The following is an 18,502-nucleotide window of genomic DNA, read 5'->3' as shown; positions in this document are numbered from 1 at the left end:
TCATCTTCAATCCCATTCTTCACTTTCATCAAAATGCTACAAAACAATGCAAAACAAGCATAATATCGCTAAAAATAGCTTTTGACTCTCAACTGACTCAATTTATGTGTTTTGCTTGATTCTAAGCTCATTCTAAGTCTTAAAGGGTGTAATTTGGTCTCAAATGCCATATGAAAATAATTGTTTTTCAACCGTTATCACAACCCCAAACTTAGAACTTTGCTTGTCCTCAAGCAAACAAAACAAAACAGGTGAACAAAACATGACTTGGGTTTCTACTATTTCATCCAATGGTTCAACACTCCTAAAATACATGACAAGAACTACTCACTTTCAGACCTTCAGTGAAATCAAATCGAGATGCATGCATGCTTTCAATTCAATTCAGTTTACTTGATCACATATTTCTCAACAGATGTTACACTTTATGAATGACCAATCCACTAAGCAAATATGTAAGCATGAAATTTAGCAATCCTCACTAAGCAAGTGTTTCACTCAATCACTCAAGTGTTTAGGGTGACACTCCAACTCTCTATTATTCATAAGTCACATGAAACAACATTGTCATTCATCTAAAATAATCAAAATCTTCACACGCAAATGTCATCACAAGGACTTTTCCAAGGCTTGTATTGAGGCTGGGGTAACAAGAAAAATTGGTTTTTCTGGAATGCAAAGTCCTTGAGTTAAGAGAGCTACCATAGTATTCAAAATTTAAGCACAACTCTCTTCCTCACCAATCTCACTTATTCCCAACTTCTTCCCTTTTCTTTTACATTGAGCTCATCTTCATGCTTTTCTTCTTTTCTTTTCTTTTCTCATGCATTTTTCTTTCTCAACATTTGAGCTCAATGTTTTTCAATTGCCTTTCAAAAACCCCCATACAACCCCAAACTTGAACCTTTTCAACACATACAGTTAAGCTCAACCCAACTCAAGGTAAAGAGTTTCAAATCAAGGGTTCTCATCCTGTTTAAGGGTAAGGTTCAAAAAGGGTATAAAATTTCAAGCACTTTGGGTGAAAATTTGGCTAGAGAAGGGTTTTCAAGAATGGCCTTGATCATATGACATTCACATGCAATTCAATCAATCATCAAGATTAAGGCAATATCATTCATGCTTTCCTGTGAACAATACATACAACAATGAAAACTCTGGAGCTCAATACCTCACACGACATGTTTTCTCACACAACATTCATTCATACATCCTGCTTAGCATCATAACCACAATCATAATTCATCACACATTTGTTCCGCTGCATATCAACATGCAACACAACTCAATTATCATCCACATCAAATCATCATTAAATAGACTTATCATGCAAGTTTTCAATCAAACATTTTCAGAAAAGTATTCAAGCTAAGCATACACACTGAAAATAAAAATTCAACCTATTCTAAGAATTCAAAATGCAAAAGTGAAAGAGAGAATCCAGGTTGCCTCCTAGTAGCGCTTGTTTAACGTCACGAGCCTGACCCAAACTTGTTTAGCACTTGTCAGTAAGTGCAAATCTCTCCAACACCCATCAGTAGGTGTTCCTTCCTGTGTTCTTTAGTAACTTCATAAAAATTAGCATCCCCCAGTAGATGCCACCCACAAATTGTTCAAATACTCAAAAATTACAAGTTCAAAAAAATGAAATAAACCTAAGCTAAGAAAAATATTTTACAACAATTGGGATGACCCCCAGCAAACACCCATCAGTAGGTGTTGAAATTCTTCTCGCTTGATATTCTTTTCCTTTTCTTCTTCTTGCTGAATTTCTTCATAAAGTTGAGAACACCAAGCACATGTTTCCATGTTTCAACCATAGGAACCTTAATCTCCAATTTCTTGAAGATCTCCATAAAGCACTTGACTTTCTTTTCCTTCCTATGATAATTTTTTTAATGAAGAAGAGGTTTTTCACATGATCTTTTCTTCTTTCCCCTCTTCCTCTTTTTTTCAATCTTCTCCTTCCTCAACTTTCTCTTTTCTTTTTTTCTTATTTTCTTTTTTTTTCTCTCAACCACTACTTTTTCTTTCTCCTTATCTTTATCTATTTTTTTTTCTATCTTCTCCTCAGCAACAACCTTTTCTGTTTCTATCTCTTCTATCTTTTTCACCTCTCTCTCTACCTTTTCCTCATCAACAACCTCATCAATTTGTGTCTCCAAATTCCTGAAGGTAACTTCATAGCTCTTGGTATTGCACTTCTCCAGGAATTTGTCGAGCTTTTCATTAAGGCTTTTGACTTGTTCCATCACATCAGCTATCTGTTGAGATAGTTGTTGATCGTCTTCCCACGTTTCTATTAGTGAAGAGAGTTGTTGCTGCCAGTGATATTGTTGCCTCTCTTCCATGCTTCTAAGAGAAGAAAAACTTGTATGCATGTCTTGCAGAAAAAGTTCATCATTCTTTGTATTCTCCTCTATGCGTTTGACATGGTATACTTCCAAATTCATGATCCTCTGAAGGAGTTCATCAAAATATGTATTTTTCTTAAATGGAGTAAATTGTTGCTCAGCAGCTTGCCCAGATTGGCTTTGATCCATGTATGAATGAGGTTCCCACCAGTGGTTGAAACTATTTTGGTAGAATTTAGTGCCCATATAGTCAAATTCTTGTCCATATTGCATTCTGCAAATGTTAGGCACAAAACCCTAGAAAACATTTATTAGAACAAACATAAAAATAATCATAAAATCAAGTCAAATTCAATCAATTTACACTACTCGAAAAAGTTAAACCTCGAGTCCCCGGCAACGGCACCAAAAACTTGTTGACTCTCTGGCAAGTGTACCAGATCGTTTCAAGTAATATAATTGGTAAAACCCAATATCGTTCTTCCCAAGAGACTCGAAGGCCTTATCATTCATGCAAATTGAAATCGTAATACTTGTAAAGAAAATTAATTGGTGGGAATGCAAAAACATAAAATAAACATGCAAATGCAGTTGATTCAATTGACAAGAAAAAGACTATGGATGAATGGAGTTGTTGGGGGTTTACAATTTCATCGTATCCGATCTGTCTTATCTACTCCTCTTATTTAATTTGCTTTGTTATCTAATTGTCATGCAAACTTTCTTAGTCTACCCTTAACCCGATCCCTCGGCGAAAAGAGCCTATTACTAATCACTGACTTACCATCCCTAGCCTCCCCTAGTAATTAATAACGCGTTAAGAACAGAAGCAAAAACAATTGATCGTCATATCCCCTATCCCTAGGTGGTATTGCTTAATCAAGGAATTTCTCACCAGTTCATTGCTAGTCAAAGGAGATCACTTCGAAGATCTATATTAGCAGGGGGTCATCCTTAGGGAATAGTAGCCGTCATTCATTTTCAGTTTCCTTCGGTTTACCCACTGGAGTTAACGTTTCTGATCCTGAACATGAAAGCTCAACGCCCAAAGAAAAAGCACCAGAGGTTCCACTCAGCCGCCTTGCTTCCCTTAACAAGCCAGAGATTCCAGTTCTTCTGCTTGGATGTGTTGCTGCCATAATAAATGGTGTTATACTTCCAATATTTGGCCTGCTGGTTTCCAGTGTCATCAAGACATTTTATGAACCATTTGATAAGATGAAGAAGGACTCCCACTTTTGGGCACTGATGTTTATGACCCTTNGTATTGTATCGTTTCTCATAATTCCTGCCCGAGGATACTTTTTCTCCGTGGCAGGAAGTAAGTTAATCCAACGTATCAGGCTAATGTGTTTCGAGAAGGTTGTCAACATGGAGGTTGGTTGGTTTGATGAGCCTGAAAACTCAAGTGGTTCAGTAGGTGCAAGGCTTTCAGCAGATGCTGCTTCAGTGCGTGCCCTTGTTGGTGATGCCCTGGGACTAGTGGTTCAAAATTTAGCCTCAGCAGTGGCCGGTTTGATCATTGCTTTTGTCGCATCTTGGCAACTGGCACTAATTATTCTTGTCATGATTCCCTTGATTGGAGTAAATGGATATGTTCAAATGAAATTCATGAAGGGATTCAGTGCAGATGCAAAGGTTAGTTTTATTTTCAATAGCTGCACAAAGTNATAAAAGTAACTATTATCCAGGCAATGAGATAAATTTTCAGTAATGAATGTTTGTCGCTGCAGATGATGTACGAAGAAGCAAGCCAAGTTGCTAATGATGCAGTTGGACGCATAAGAACGGTTGCATTGATTATTATAAGGAGGAAAGGGTGGAAATTAACCCTCCAAAACCCATAGTGGTGACGTTTCGTGCTTGCCACTTGGTGCACATATGTCTATTGAAACATAGAAAGTTATTAGCGAACAAATTAAAAGTTTATGACTTAATTAATTAATCCATCAGACATATCCCGTGAAACACCAGCTAATTCTAGGTCTACACAGTTCTTNAGGCACTGTTTTTACCAATTTTTAAATCAGCAAATTATAAAGATTTTGTCATAATTGTATGGCCATTTATTGAAACTGCTACAAATAAACAGTCACAAGGGAACTAATTCTTTTAAAGATTAATTAATTTTTCAAAAAATTTATCAATTTAAGTATATTTTTAATTGAATTTTTATTAAGTTTTTTTAATTATTAAATTTTTTTTTTCAATTAGATATGTGCTCTGATATTTTACTTCCTAGGTTTGATGTCGATTTATCTTTACATGCAGATAAATATGAAATTTTCTAATTAATATATGGTTATATTTTNTTTTTATTTTCTAAAGAAGGTAACTGTTTCTTATTATTGTAAATAATGATATACAAGTCATTAAAAATCACTACGGATTTGTCTACATATTTTTCATATAAGATGTTTTCAATTAAAATAATAAAATTTATTTTAATTTTACATTAATCATAATATTATTTTATATTATTTATAAAATCTTAAATTTAACATTCATAAACAAAATAAGTAAAATGAAAAAATATATCATACAATCTAAATATTTTTTTATTAGAATAAATTTGAAGAGATTGGCTATTTATAAGTGTAATAACCTAGAAAATAGGATTTTAAAAGAGTGTTGATAATTGTGTATTATATTAGTAAACCAGAGTTTTTAGTTTAAAAATATAAAAACAACTTTCAGAGTATTTTGGTTCATTAAGCACAAATCGTTTATTTCTCTAAAAGTCAATCTTCTTCCTGAACTCTGTCTTCTTTCTAAATTCATTCATCATTGAACCATTTGTTCATCAATCAGGAGACGTTTAGGAAATCTTTGAGTCGTGGGCTTCAATCTGATTGGTCCATTTCTTTTTCCGCCACCAGTAAGTAGTTTCTCCTCTTTTTCGTACATCTTAGGGTTGTAATACATGCAACAGATTTGGGATTTCTTGAGCACTCTACTTCTTCCTTTCAAATTCTAGCTCTTTTTAGGTTCCTAATCCTACATCCTACCATAAATTTGCAATCTATAGGTGTTTCTAGCCTTTTCGCTAGGTGTAAGAGAGTGGGCAAGGTTAAATTTTTACTGTGCTGTCAACTAGAGGTAAGGGAAGCTAGACTCTTCTATTTTTTTGTGGATTGTATTGTGCATGGGCTGAAAATGTGTTTAGGAACGTGAAATTTATGCCTGGAAAATTTGTTATGTATTGTTGTGGCTGTTTGCATGCAAATTGAGAGTTTTTATGGGAACAAGGGTATGTGTTTCGTTGAAATTGAAATATAAAACTGATTTAAGATGATGAACTGTTAAATTGAGTGTTGCTTGAGGTACTTGAGATGATTTTGGATGTATGATATTTGTTAGAAGAACAATTGCTAGTTTAATTAAGTTATCACTGGTTTAAGGGTAATTAAGAAGAAGTGAGATGGTCAAGTTTAACAAATTGGATTGGAGGTTGTTCTGGACAGTGGGAATAGAATAGGCAGGTCAATTAAAACTTATTTGGGCTATTTCAAGAATCTAAAACTGTGAAAAAATGTTAAAACTAAACTTAGGATTCTAAGAGGATGTAATTGAGTTTTTAGACTTGATGGCAATGTCTAATCACAAGAGAAAGAGGTTAGGAAAGGTTAAAATCGTGTAAATAAGTTTAATTCAACCTGTAGAGTAAACTAGGGGTCTTAGAAGTTGGGGAAAATGTCTAGAACGAATTTCGGGATGTTGGGTTATCCAAATCTGCAAAATTTAGTTTCCTCTACAGACAAAATTCGCTTAGCGCACAAGGGGGGTTGCGCTGAGCAAATTATGTGTGGCAGATTGAGTGTTTTTGGTGTTTTTGATGTCTTGGGAGTTCCGGACGTTCGTTTTGGACGTTCCTTAGTTCGTTATGGGAGTTTTTAACCCTTCCGGAGCCATTGGTGAGGGTCTTCAAGCTTTTTAAATTACGTAAGTGTGGATAATAATATGCTATAAAGAAATTTGTATTAATAAATGATGTTTCTGTGAAAATATGTAATGTCTGAGTATGTATGAGTTGATTTTATGACATAACTAAAGATTGTATGATTAAATTGAAGTAGTTTGTGATTTAAATCAAGGGTGATAATGTTGAGTATGATGCAACTTGAGTATTTAATTAAGATATCTCGGTGAGATTATTTTAGTGTTTAGAATGAATGTAAGAGGCTTTCATATGGGGGCTTATCCCAACACTCTAATGGTCTTTCATTCTCACTTAGAGAGGATTGACGCATGTGATGAGAGTAGTGAGAGGTCCTAGTGTATGCGCTTCTTGGAATGCCTATTGCGCGGTAACGGACTAACCTTGTGTGTGATAGGGTGAAACCCATTAGCAATGGCTTTGCAAGGCAGTAGAGGCCACCACAAGTGCACAACCCGCCCCAGATCGACATTCATTCTAAGTCCGGACGAGTCTAGTGAGTTATAACATGATTTGGTTACTTGTATGAATATAGTTTCTATGTTTATGGAAAATGGTGACTTGCATGTTTATATGTGTGAATGTTTTATGTTATATTAGATTGATTTGAATTAACTTGTATCCTTTTTAGAGACCTAGCTTACCCTTTCTTGTTTGTGTGTGCTTTGTATGTTCATGATTTTTCTTTTGCAATGATCATCTTACTTTGGATGTGAGCAAAAGCTGATGATGTACCTTTGGAGCAAGCATTAGAGAATGAAGATGATGTCGTTCTTAGCTCTTAGGATTGTCCTTAGACATTTCCTTTATTTTAAGAGACTTCTATGTATATAAAGTTTTAATTTTATAACCTATTTTAAATGACTGTAAACATTATGACTTTATTTCCATCCTTAAATTGCTTTATCATATTATGATGTTAAGTCTTCTATATTATATTCATCATATAATTTTTGGGATATCACAATAAGTGTGTTTTCGTTTGAATAGAAGAATAAGATAAATTATTAACTTTAATATTATTCTCGAATTTTTTTTAAACTTTTTTTTTAAAATAAATTGATAAAGATTGATCATGTCTAATATATGAGTTATTGACATAAAATTTTTGATACCACAACAAAGTAATGTTTTATGTATTTATAACTTTTTTTTCTTATATATTATTTAATTTTCTCACTTTTATTCAATATAGAAGTTATAATATATATTTAAATTGTAAAAACCCAAATTTCCAATATTTCTCCCATTGTCTGAAACACATTTTTCTTCTTCAGAGTTTTCTTCCTTTTGTTTTACCTTCTCTCCATCTTGCTCTAAAAATTGAACCGTTAATTTGTTGATCAGAGGCTGCATAGGCGATTCCAGTATCATGGGCTTCGAAATCCACCGATCAATTTGGGTGTTCTTCATCGGGTAGGTTTTCCCCCAAATTCTTTCTGTGCCTTTTAAACCATGATCATGCATCAAATTCTGATTGCACGTAAAGTGGTGCTTCTGCATTTCTTTTCTAGTTTCAATTAAGTTCTAAAACATGTTCTCCATCATCAAAATGGTAACCTGTAGGTGGGTCTAGCATTTCTCGAATCACAAGAGAACTATTCGGGTTTTCCGCAGTACTGTGCAGTGAAATTTTGAGGTAAGGGAAGTTGGGGATTTTACTTTTGTTTTGGGAATTTGGGTTTGCTTGAATTGGGAATTTACTTGGGATTATGTATTGATGCATGTATGAAGTTATTTTGTTGAGATTGTGTTGTGTGAACTATAAATTTCAGTTCTAGATGTTGAGTTATGTGCGCTTGTATATTAACTATGAAATTGTGATTTGTAATGGTATGAGTAGTATGTTTGATGTGGAAATTGAGTGGTAAAGGATTGTGAATTGTCTTGTGCAGGTTACTAGCTGAAATCCTAAGTTAAGTGTGGTGGTTTAGACTAGATTTTAGGAAGTGAGGTAGTGGTTTTGAGTTCTAGGGGTTATAGCTCGAATTAGACAGTTGAGACAACTTAGGTAAGTCCAAAGTGACTTGTGAGAAGTGTCAAAATGACCAAAAACAGTCCTCAAGTGGTAAATTTAGAATTGATCTCATAAGTTGAGAGAATTGAGGTTTTTTAGTGTAAATTTGTGCATAGTTGTTAGAGATTGAGGTTAGGAATGTTTATAAGTCTTTGGACAAGTTTAAATACACCTAAATTTCGAATTAGAATGATTGGAAACTCATAAAAAGGTCTGAAACGAAACTTAGGGGTGTGAGTTCTGCAAAATCTGTAGAAAATCTGTAGATGTCACGCCTGGGCGCCCCAAAAGGGCGTTGGGCGCCCTTTGATTTGACTTTTGCCTGAATTATGGCGCCTGGGCGCCATTTTCTGCTGTTGTTTTTGTTTTTGATAGTTTGGGGGTTCCGGATGTCCGTTTTGGACGTTCTTTAGGTCNTTATGGGGGTTTTAGACCCTTCCGGAACTGTTGGTGATGGTTTCAAAGTCATTTTCCTTATCTAAGTATTAGTTCATTGGATTTTGGATTGGTTGTGGTCTTTTGAAGTGAAATTAATGTTATATATATATTTGTATGCAAAGTAAAGTTGAAGAGTTACATGTAAATGGTTTTATATGGATTCAGTGAGATAATGTCATGGCATTTGGTGATTCATGTCTTGAGTTAAGTTTCAAAGTAAAAGTATGGTTATTGGACGTAATTCCATGATCCTCAAGGGAGGTTACATAGTGGTGCCATTGTAGTTTGTTGTGATTGACCGTATGAATGGTCGGAGTTCGGGATGGGGTTTATCCTGACATTCTAATGACCATTCGTGCTCAATTAGAGAGTGATGAGTCATGTGGTGAGAATAGCAGGAGGTCCTAGTCTTGGGTGTCTCCATTTATGGGCCAAGATGAGTTTGGTTGGACTTACACTTGTGTGTGGTCGGGTGAAACCCCTCGGCAATGGCTTTGCAAAGCAGTAGGGCCACTACAAGTGCACAAAGCCCCTGGAACTCGACATTTCATACTAGTCTGGATGGTTAAATCACGTGGTCGGTCATTATTATCAACAAAATGCATTTGGTCATAGTTTGTATGGTGTCATGGTCCTTACATGCTTGAAATACTTGATTGATAACATGCTTACCTAGCTTACCCTTGCGATTGTGTGTTTTGTATGTGTGTGATTTTCCCCTTGCGATAATCATCCAAATCTTTGGATGTGAGCAGAAGCTGATTATGAGGCCTTTGGAGCAAGCGTTGGAGACTAAAGAAGACCCAGCTCCGAGTTCTTAGGACTTCTACTAGTTCTTAGTTTAGATAACTCTTCATTTGGAAAGGACTTCTAACCTTATTTTATCATGACCTGTATTTTAAAACACTCTTTAGGCCTTCTTAAATCTTTAGTTGGTCATGTATTTTGGAGAATTATTAAACTTGTATCAAATTTTAAATTTCCAGCCAAATTTGGATAATTGTATGCATCTAATATCGGTATGTCACTCTCTCAACTGCTTTTACATACTATAATAGTTGAATCCTATTATATTGTATGTCCATATAATATTTGGGATGTCCCATAAATTCTTAATAAATAATAAAAAATTCCATGATAAAAAAACAGTTGAAAAATATAAAAAATTTGAATACACATTAAAAATTAGTAGAGGCTCCATTATTAAAAACATGACAATTTACAAATTCCTTAAAGTTCAATTAATTTTCTAATGATATAGGCGAATATTGGTCTCTGGGCCTCGTCATTTAGTTGAGCTCATTTAGTGGCTAATCCGTCCAAGCTCTTTAATAAAATGGCCTTGGGACCTGATCATTCAACCGAGCTCATTCGGTGACTAATCTAGCGGAGCTCTTTAATAATTTGGTCATTAGCCAAGCTCCTTGAGTGACTTATCCAGTTAAGCTCATAAATAATATGGCCATTCGACTGAGTTCCATGATTGGCTTATCCAGTCAAGCTAATAAATAATTTGGTCATTCGGTCAAGATTCTTGAGTGGCTTCTCCAACCAAGCCCATAAATGATTTGGCCATTCAAATGATCTTCTTGAATGGCTTATCTAGTTGAGCTCATAAATAATTTGGCCATTCAGTCGAGCTCATTGTTGCATATCCTTTTCAGGCTAAGCTTTGCATTCAGGTTTATCCTTTATAGGCCGAGCTTTGTGGTCGAGGTTATCCTCTACAGATCGAGCTTTGCAGCCGAGGTTATTCCTTATCAGATTAGTTCCTTTTTTTTCCTTGTTTTTTCTTGCACCGTGACTACCTTATTCAGTTGTTTCATCATATGTACAAATTTTGATGAGAATCACATATGTGATGTTGACCTAAGCTACTTCTAGTTTAGGCGGGCATGCATAACTAACCTTGTTCTTTAAAATTTAGATGTTGGGGGTATGTTTGGGAACTTTAATGTCCTTCTAAACTGTGTTGATTTGCTCTAAGCTCTTCGGGATTTCTACCGTCTTCAAGCAGTTCAACCATCTCTCACTTGGTTTTCGCTAGTTTATATGCTTTTTGGGACGTGTTGTGGAATCTTGGGACTCTACTAATTTTGCGTCTTTGGGATTTCTACTAACTTCAGGCAATTCGACCATCGCTCACTTGGCTCTTGCTAGTTTATCCGCTTTTTGGGACATCCTATGGAATCTTGGAACTCGACCAATTTTGCATTTTGGTGTAGCCTGCGATATCTACGTTGACCAGGCTCTCGTTTGAAGCGGCAAGAACATCCACGACTTTTCCTTATTATATGTCGGGTTGTCTTGGATTTCCTTGGCTCTGGCCTATGTACTTTAGGGTTTCTGATGTGGTAGGGATTCTCTTACACTCGACGAAACATTCGTAAACAGTGTGCTCAATATATCAAAAGAATCAACCGAGCACGATGTTAATTCATAATACCACTCTAAGTCTAATCCATCCAAATTTGTTGGGTACACCTTGTAGAAAACTCATTCATCTTAAGTATTAATGCTAACCTAAATTTCCTAAGCCTTCGGCTAATTCTATTTTGAGGATCTCTAGTGTGTACCTAAGCAACTCAGTGCGCATGTCAGCCTATCCACCTGTCGAGTGCCTTGTGGAATCCTAAGGTTCCACTAATTTCGTATCTCGGTTGCAACATTTGACATCACAGGCTCCTATTTGGATTGGAGGGAGCGTTCGTGATTTTCCTCTGTCCTACGTCGGGTTAGCCTGCTTCGGTGTCTTCGAGCCCAGCCTCGATCATGTTCAAAGTGGCGAGAACATCCTCGAGTGCCTTTTACTCTATACTCGGTCGACCTGCTCTGATCTCCTTGAGCTGGACATTGAGGGGAGCGGTCCCAGCTCCCAAGTGAATCTCGTCGAGTTAGTGGGCTATCTCTCGTCCAAGAATTCTAGTGGTGTCTTCTTGGGAATCAAGGCGAGGTTGGAGAGATGATCTCTTGCTTTTGAAGTCGATCAGTCTCTATTAGAGCTCTAGCAAATTAGTTTTTTGTTGAGTGCGTAAGGCCTCAAGCTCGGTGTCATGTTGCCTGCATTGTTCATCATGTTGTTGCATGAGCATCTCCACTTGTTGGTGAAGAGTCGCCACCTGGATGACTTCCATCACGTGGGAGAGTTTTTGTGGACTTTCGAGTAAAGATCACAGGGAGGCGAGGCTAGGGAACCGGGGCCCATGATGGGTGTAATTGTTCTTATTAGGGATCTTGAATATGAACTTGCAAACATGTTGCAAGATCTTAACTGTGGTTTTGAGAGCTTTCATCATCTGAAAAGAGTTACCTTTCTTTTGATAAGGAGGGAGATTCACTTGCAAAAGACTCTCTGATACGTAAGTCTGTAAGAGAGTTAGGATCTTTATAAATATTGAGTGTATCATTGTTTATAAGAGAGAATATTCTCAAGAAATATGATTTATATTTATAAAATTAACATGAACTGTGAACATATATTCCTATTAGAAAAATACTTACCTGAGAAATATAATACCATGTAGTAAATAATAACATAACGATAAATAATAATCAATTCACCAAAATGAGATTTAGTTATAATACATAAATATAACTCAAATAAGTATGGATTTTGACTATTTTATAGTAAAAAGACTTAAAAAAAACTTTATTAAACCATATTTTTTAATATATCTTTTGAACGAAATAAAAACAATAATTAACATTAATATTAATTGGCAATTACATTGATCATCAATTTCAATTTAGAAAGATACTAATCTCTTCTTAACATCAATTTGATTATATTCAATATATATATATATATATATATATATATATATATATATATATATATATATATATATATATATATATATATATATATAATTTTATATTTTTAATGAACTCAAGCACTGCAACATTTTGTGCTTAATTTATTTGTAAAATATGGTGAGTTTTGTACGTTAGTTAGATACATATATAAAGAGGTGTTGGATTTTTCCTAAATATATTGATGAAGAAGAATAAAATAAATGGATCTTCACCAGAAAGATGACGAAATGTATGTTTTTAAAATACAAATTAAGCATAAACGTGAAGTGATTCTTAAGAGTGCTTTATTGATTGATCCATCAAGTAACCATAAGGGTGGAGTGGGATTGGATCCAATAATTTGTTTTTAAGAGTTTTTAAACTTGTAAAGTTTTAAATACCAACTTCATGGTATGCCAATTACAACTAACATGGTAATTAAACTTTACAATTACGATTCATTGATAAGTTCACAAACTATAAAACTTTCATTGATAAATTCAGAAACTATAAAACTTTCATACTAAAGGAATGAAAATTAATTAACGAATATAAACTTTACATTATTAGACTCATGAGATGAAATAAGTATGTTTAACAATTATCTAATAATCCTAAAAGCTATCTAGAAGGAGATTTTCTTTATAAAAACATAAAAACAAGTATAAAAGATTAATTTAAAAATATAAAATTTCCATTCCACAATCTTTTATATATATATATATATATATATATATATATATATATATATATATATATATATATATATATATATATATATATATATATATATATTCTTGTCAGGCAATAGTCATTTCTTACTACGAATGCCAAAAACAAAGCATAACTTTGTGTTTCATTATAATAGAAATATTACGAATGCCATTTATACAACTCAATGACGATGCAGTTCTACAAATATTATACCACAATCAAATCGATAACTTAGACGGGGCAGAGGTAGAATAAAAAAAAAAATCCAGAATTTAACCGAATCATTTCTATACTATGTAGATTTAGCTTGATCTTTTAATGAAATATCAATATTTTAAAACATTAACAATTGAAAATAATATTATAACATTTTAAATTATTCATTACTAATCCAAAATATAATTTATATATTTAAATATTTATGATTTTTATTATAATATAACTTAAATAATGCAAATGTACTTATTAATGATTTATAACTATATTAAAAATATATTTATATTTACCTTACACACCAGACATACTAAAATACTTTTTATAGAAAATTGTAAATAACTTTGATATAAATTATCTTAATTTAAACATTATATGATTAACTTAAAAAAATAATCTTAATAATTTTTAATCTTTTATCGTGTCGTGTTTTTTCTGCAAGGCAAAGATATAAAATTGATCAAAACACAAGATGTGGCTGCAACAGAGAATTACATATGTAGAAGAAAAAAGAGTATATATATACAAAAATGCAGTCCATTCAAAAGTGACTATGGAATGAGACAGCATAATTTTTTTCCTGCACATAGCTTATAGTTCATCACAGAAAAGAATACTACATGCATTATTTATCAAATAAATAAATAAATATCATACAAAATGATGAAAAAAAAGGAAAGAATTAAGCAAGAGATAATATTAACTTTGCTAAGATATGACACATCACATCTACAACTTCGTTAAATTTAAAAAACAGCAAAGCATAATAATATAAGTACCCTATGAATAAGTATCGCAATAGCAGATAATTCGGCAGCTAAATCATATACTTATAGTATCTGAATAATATAGGAACAGATCTAATAAACTTGATCTTCTAAACAAAATAGTCATAAAATTAACAATATTATGATAACAAAATAGAGCTGTCTTGTTGCTGTAATGTAAGATGGACATTTGTCCTGCTTCTTATGCTCAAGCCCTCGAAGGGATAATCTGCATGCACTTTCCACATACATTTTTCGCACGTCACAACAAATCCAAACATATGCAACACCTCTTCATTTCTCTCTTTGATTGTGCTGTTTTCTAATACCTTGATTCAGAACCTCAGCATTTGTCAACCGAAAAAAGAGAGAAAACATATGTAGTAAAATACCAACAAGAAACCAGTTCACATTACAAATTGTAAAATCTTTTTTGGCCCCGTAAACACTTCACTTCCCTACATTACGGAATGCTCTTGTTTGTAACATAAATAAAATCACAATCATTTTATTCTCAATTCAACGAAGATAAGGCTTGGACATTTATATAGATGTGTTGCTACTAAATTTCCTCGTCTCCACCCTAATGACTTGATTTTAATATCTTCTGCCATCTATATTGTTGTTCCAAGTTTCCACAACACAAGTAAACTAGTGAAATAATAAAGAAATAAAGACCATTGGAGCTAGCCTGATAACCAGTCTCAACTCCGTGAATCTGTTAACTCGAGAGTCAAACAAAAGGACTCGCATAAGTCATACAAAAAATCTCACAGAAAAGCATATCAGGCCTATGGAAAAAAAGAAAAAAAAAAAAAAATATGCTCACAGGGAAACTCAACAGGATGAACAAACAAAAGTTGAACTTTATCAAAACAAACACTTAACAACTTTTAATCATGAAAATAAATGAGAGATGTAGCTATTCCAACTTTTAACCAGCACTAAGACAGCTAAATCAGTTATAAGTAAAAACCTCATAACCCTTAACCCTGCCGCATTCTTCCCCATCATAACTATCTTCTTAGCCAAAAATAGATACGAGGTGATTTATTGTTGAAACATTCAACATCTAACGTGAGAATCAATGTTAGAACACATTTCTCCAAATTGGCAATTCAAATAAAATAGGTTGAACTTACCCAGTAGATGGGCCTATAAACGTAGTAGGAGTATGTGCCTTCCGTCTCAGAATCTGAGAATCAAACTTCAACTAAATCCAAATGCTCACAAGCTTATAACAGTTTTACAATTTTATGGAAACTCAAACATTTGGGCTACGTAAAACTAAAAACCAAGCTATTTAAGGATTCAAGATAAACTCTTTCCTGGGCATGAGACAATTGTAAACAATAGAAAAGCACATCTTTGGCATTAATATTNGCACTATCTAGCCCAACCCTTCAAAATCTATTGGAAGGTAAAAGAAATAAAAATTGCAGAGAACTGTAATTCAAGTGTCAAAGAAAAGACTAAATAATATTTGAATGAATATTTTATGCCTCTTTTTGAACTAAGAAAATACAAGTGTTACTAACCTGTTCTGCATAACTTTATATGCGTCAGCCATGCACACTTTTTTNATCCTTTAAAGCACTATTTTCCATTTTTTGTACTTATTTTTCAATATTAATTAACCATCTTCACTCAGCACATTCCTATACACTAAGCTTTTTGCTGTTGACTTAACTCCAAAGTTAGTAGGGGTAGAGAATAACCCATTCTCTTACAACCCGATTTGGTGCCATGATCAAGTCAAGAAATGTCCAGTAAGAAGCAGAATAATAGCTGAGAAAGCAGATTTTTATTTAGTGAAATAAAAGTTCGGTTGACAAGCGAATAAATAGACAGGTACAATAAAAAGACTTGCAAGTGGGAAACTGTGCCTACGGAATACATCAAGAGATTTCCACTTTCAATAACAAGATAAATTTCATATATTTGAGGGCAAAAAACTTTCCATATTTTTCTTGGAATCACAATATATTGAATTAACAAAGTTGACTCGGTAATCTGCAATTTCAGACTGAAATATAGTTAACATAAGTTGTACACACAATAATTTACATGGACAATTGGCCACAATTCTAAGTTCTGGCTACAAGAACCTGGTATCCGACATCATTATTTACACCTATCATCAATATTTTCTTTAAGGTGAATAACCTAAGTATCTCATATCATTTGGAAAATATCCAAATATTATAATCACATAATTCAGCTTTTATTATTTTTCCGCTTATGTTTGTTAGATCAACAGTCTCTATCGATAGTAAAATCTCTGAAGCTCAGTCATTTCAACAACTGAGATGCAGCTTTCCAGTAGTGAGTTACTTTAAAAAGTGAAGCCCTAAGTAGTAAAAACTAAGCAACACTTTCCACGTTTCCATGTTCCATAGATCAAAAATCACAATAGACATAGAGATCATTTGAGGTGTTGCCAAAAGTTTTACTCAACCTGCAATCCCATGGGAAGAGTGGGTATTGGAAACTATGTAGCACGGATACCACCATGGAGACGAGACACCACATGAATACAGACACTACATGACCACGGACACTACAAGTATAATCTCTAAAATGTAGGAAACAACGACACATACATACACATATTACATCATTATGTATTATTTAAATTGACAACCAAGAATTATATATTCAAAATCATCTATAAACAAAGTTAGTCAAATATAACAAAACAATCTAAACATATATAGTAACACATTACAAAAATTAATCTAATTCGTCTATCTAAAATCCAAAAAGCGAAAAGAGGATATAATTTAAGACATTTCATCCCTCTCTTGATCATCATTGAAAAAAACAGATTAACAGATTCATTTAAAGACAAATTAACAACTTCAAAAATTTTCATATTATATAAAGATATGATAACATAATAAATAAAAATGTCCTGACAATACATATACAATCTAAATATTCTTTATTGTATAGGATCAATTCCTAATTTCTATGATTATAATACAAACTTACACAATCAGTTTGAGTTAGAAAATCACTACATTAATATTATGTTGAAGTCATCTCAGAATTATAGCATAGACCTAAAAAAATGTTTTTTCAATTGGATACCTCACTATGTCCTACGAGTGTTTGTGTCCAATACGTGTCAAACACAAGGGCACACCATTTAAGAGGCGTGTTTGAGCTTCATAGGTTAGAAACCTGTCCATGTGGAGCACTTTTGATGTAGAGGAGTTTGACATGAACTAGAATAATCTGTAAGACATGGATAGAGATGGACAGCACTTTAGTGAATTGTCTTCTAGTGTCTTCTAGTAAATTCTCTGCTACGTAGTTTTTTAATTCTCCTTTTTCAGAATGCACAGAAAACTCCTTAACTGTTTTGTATTCGTTACACAATCAACCTCAAATCCGTAACGTGACCTATTCTGTAAATCCCAATGGAAAATGGGTCAAGCAAATGCCTTTCAATGAAATTTTTGGTCCAACATACACATTTCTTCTTTGTAGGCTATCCATTAAAAGAAGCAAAGAGTGGGGAAAATTATTACAGCTGGAGCGTGCAGCAGTTTGAAGGAGAAAGGGATCATGATTGTGGTTCTTGAGTTTGGAGACCAGTGCAGCACATCAAGCTATTTAATTTGTAGTTGCTTTGTGGTTTAATCCTTCAATATCACCACCCTCTTGTAAAAGAAGCTTACATTTTTCTTCTCTAAAGCTGCATATCCATGTTCCAATTGAAGCAGACTCAGGCCCACACGTTCTGTGTTGGCCTACAACAAGGCAGTGAAACATCCAACATGCTTTAGCTTTCGTTTGATTCTAATTGTGTAACTTATTGATGGAGATGTGTCTCGAGTTGGGTCTAGTAGAGGGCTTTAGACAGGTCACAGGCAGACATGGATTCGTGGTCACACAGGTTACAGATTATAAGAGTANCCTGCCAGCTTTAGCCCAAACACCCACCCCTAGTCACAAATGTTAAAAGGGATAATATTCGTTGAAAATTGGAAAACAAAATTGTAGTTGATATTGCAGTTTGTACTTCTTTAAAATGTATGCTAAATGTGGTTGCGAAGAGAGGTCTTAGGAGATTTGTAATAGATTGAAGGAAAATGATAACTTTATTGTTGTTTTGAGAATCTATAGTCCTGCAAGATTGTCTGAAGAAAACCATGAACTATGAAGCACTAATACTTCAATTTGCTTCTCATGCATTTGTATCTACTACATATCAGATATGGATACTTCACCAATACACATAGGTGAAGTATCTAAACCT

At 33.8% G+C, this 18,502-nt stretch overlaps 1 protein-coding gene and 1 long non-coding RNA gene across 2 annotated transcripts; one reads left to right on the top strand and one right to left on the bottom strand.

Moving 5' to 3' along the window:
• The first annotated feature begins 2,432 nt into the window (after positions 1-2,432).
• LOC106766050 (ABC transporter B family member 4-like) lies at positions 2,433-11,712 on the top strand. Its single transcript, XM_014650812.1, has 6 exons — positions 2,433-2,543; positions 3,264-3,992; positions 4,088-4,144; positions 10,444-10,495; positions 10,873-11,000; positions 11,428-11,712. The coding sequence occupies exons 1-6, from the start codon at positions 2,433-2,435 to the stop codon at positions 11,710-11,712; spliced, it is 1,362 nt and encodes a 453-aa protein (XP_014506298.1).
• A 2,543-nt stretch (positions 11,713-14,255) lies between these two features.
• LOC111242020 lies at positions 14,256-17,742 on the bottom strand. Its single transcript, XR_002668481.1, has 2 exons — positions 17,329-17,742; positions 14,256-15,430 (listed from the first exon to the last, which is right to left on the bottom strand). It is a non-coding gene; the product is annotated as an uncharacterized LOC111242020 (long non-coding RNA).
• Positions 17,743-18,502: the final 760 nt, after the last annotated feature.

The sequence above is a fragment of the Vigna radiata genome, chromosome 7 (assembly GCF_000741045.1).
Source record: "Vigna radiata var. radiata cultivar VC1973A chromosome 7, Vradiata_ver6, whole genome shotgun sequence".
NCBI classification, from domain to species: Eukaryota; Viridiplantae; Streptophyta; class Magnoliopsida; order Fabales; family Fabaceae; genus Vigna; species Vigna radiata.
This window is presented reverse-complemented; position numbering and strand designations above follow the sequence as displayed.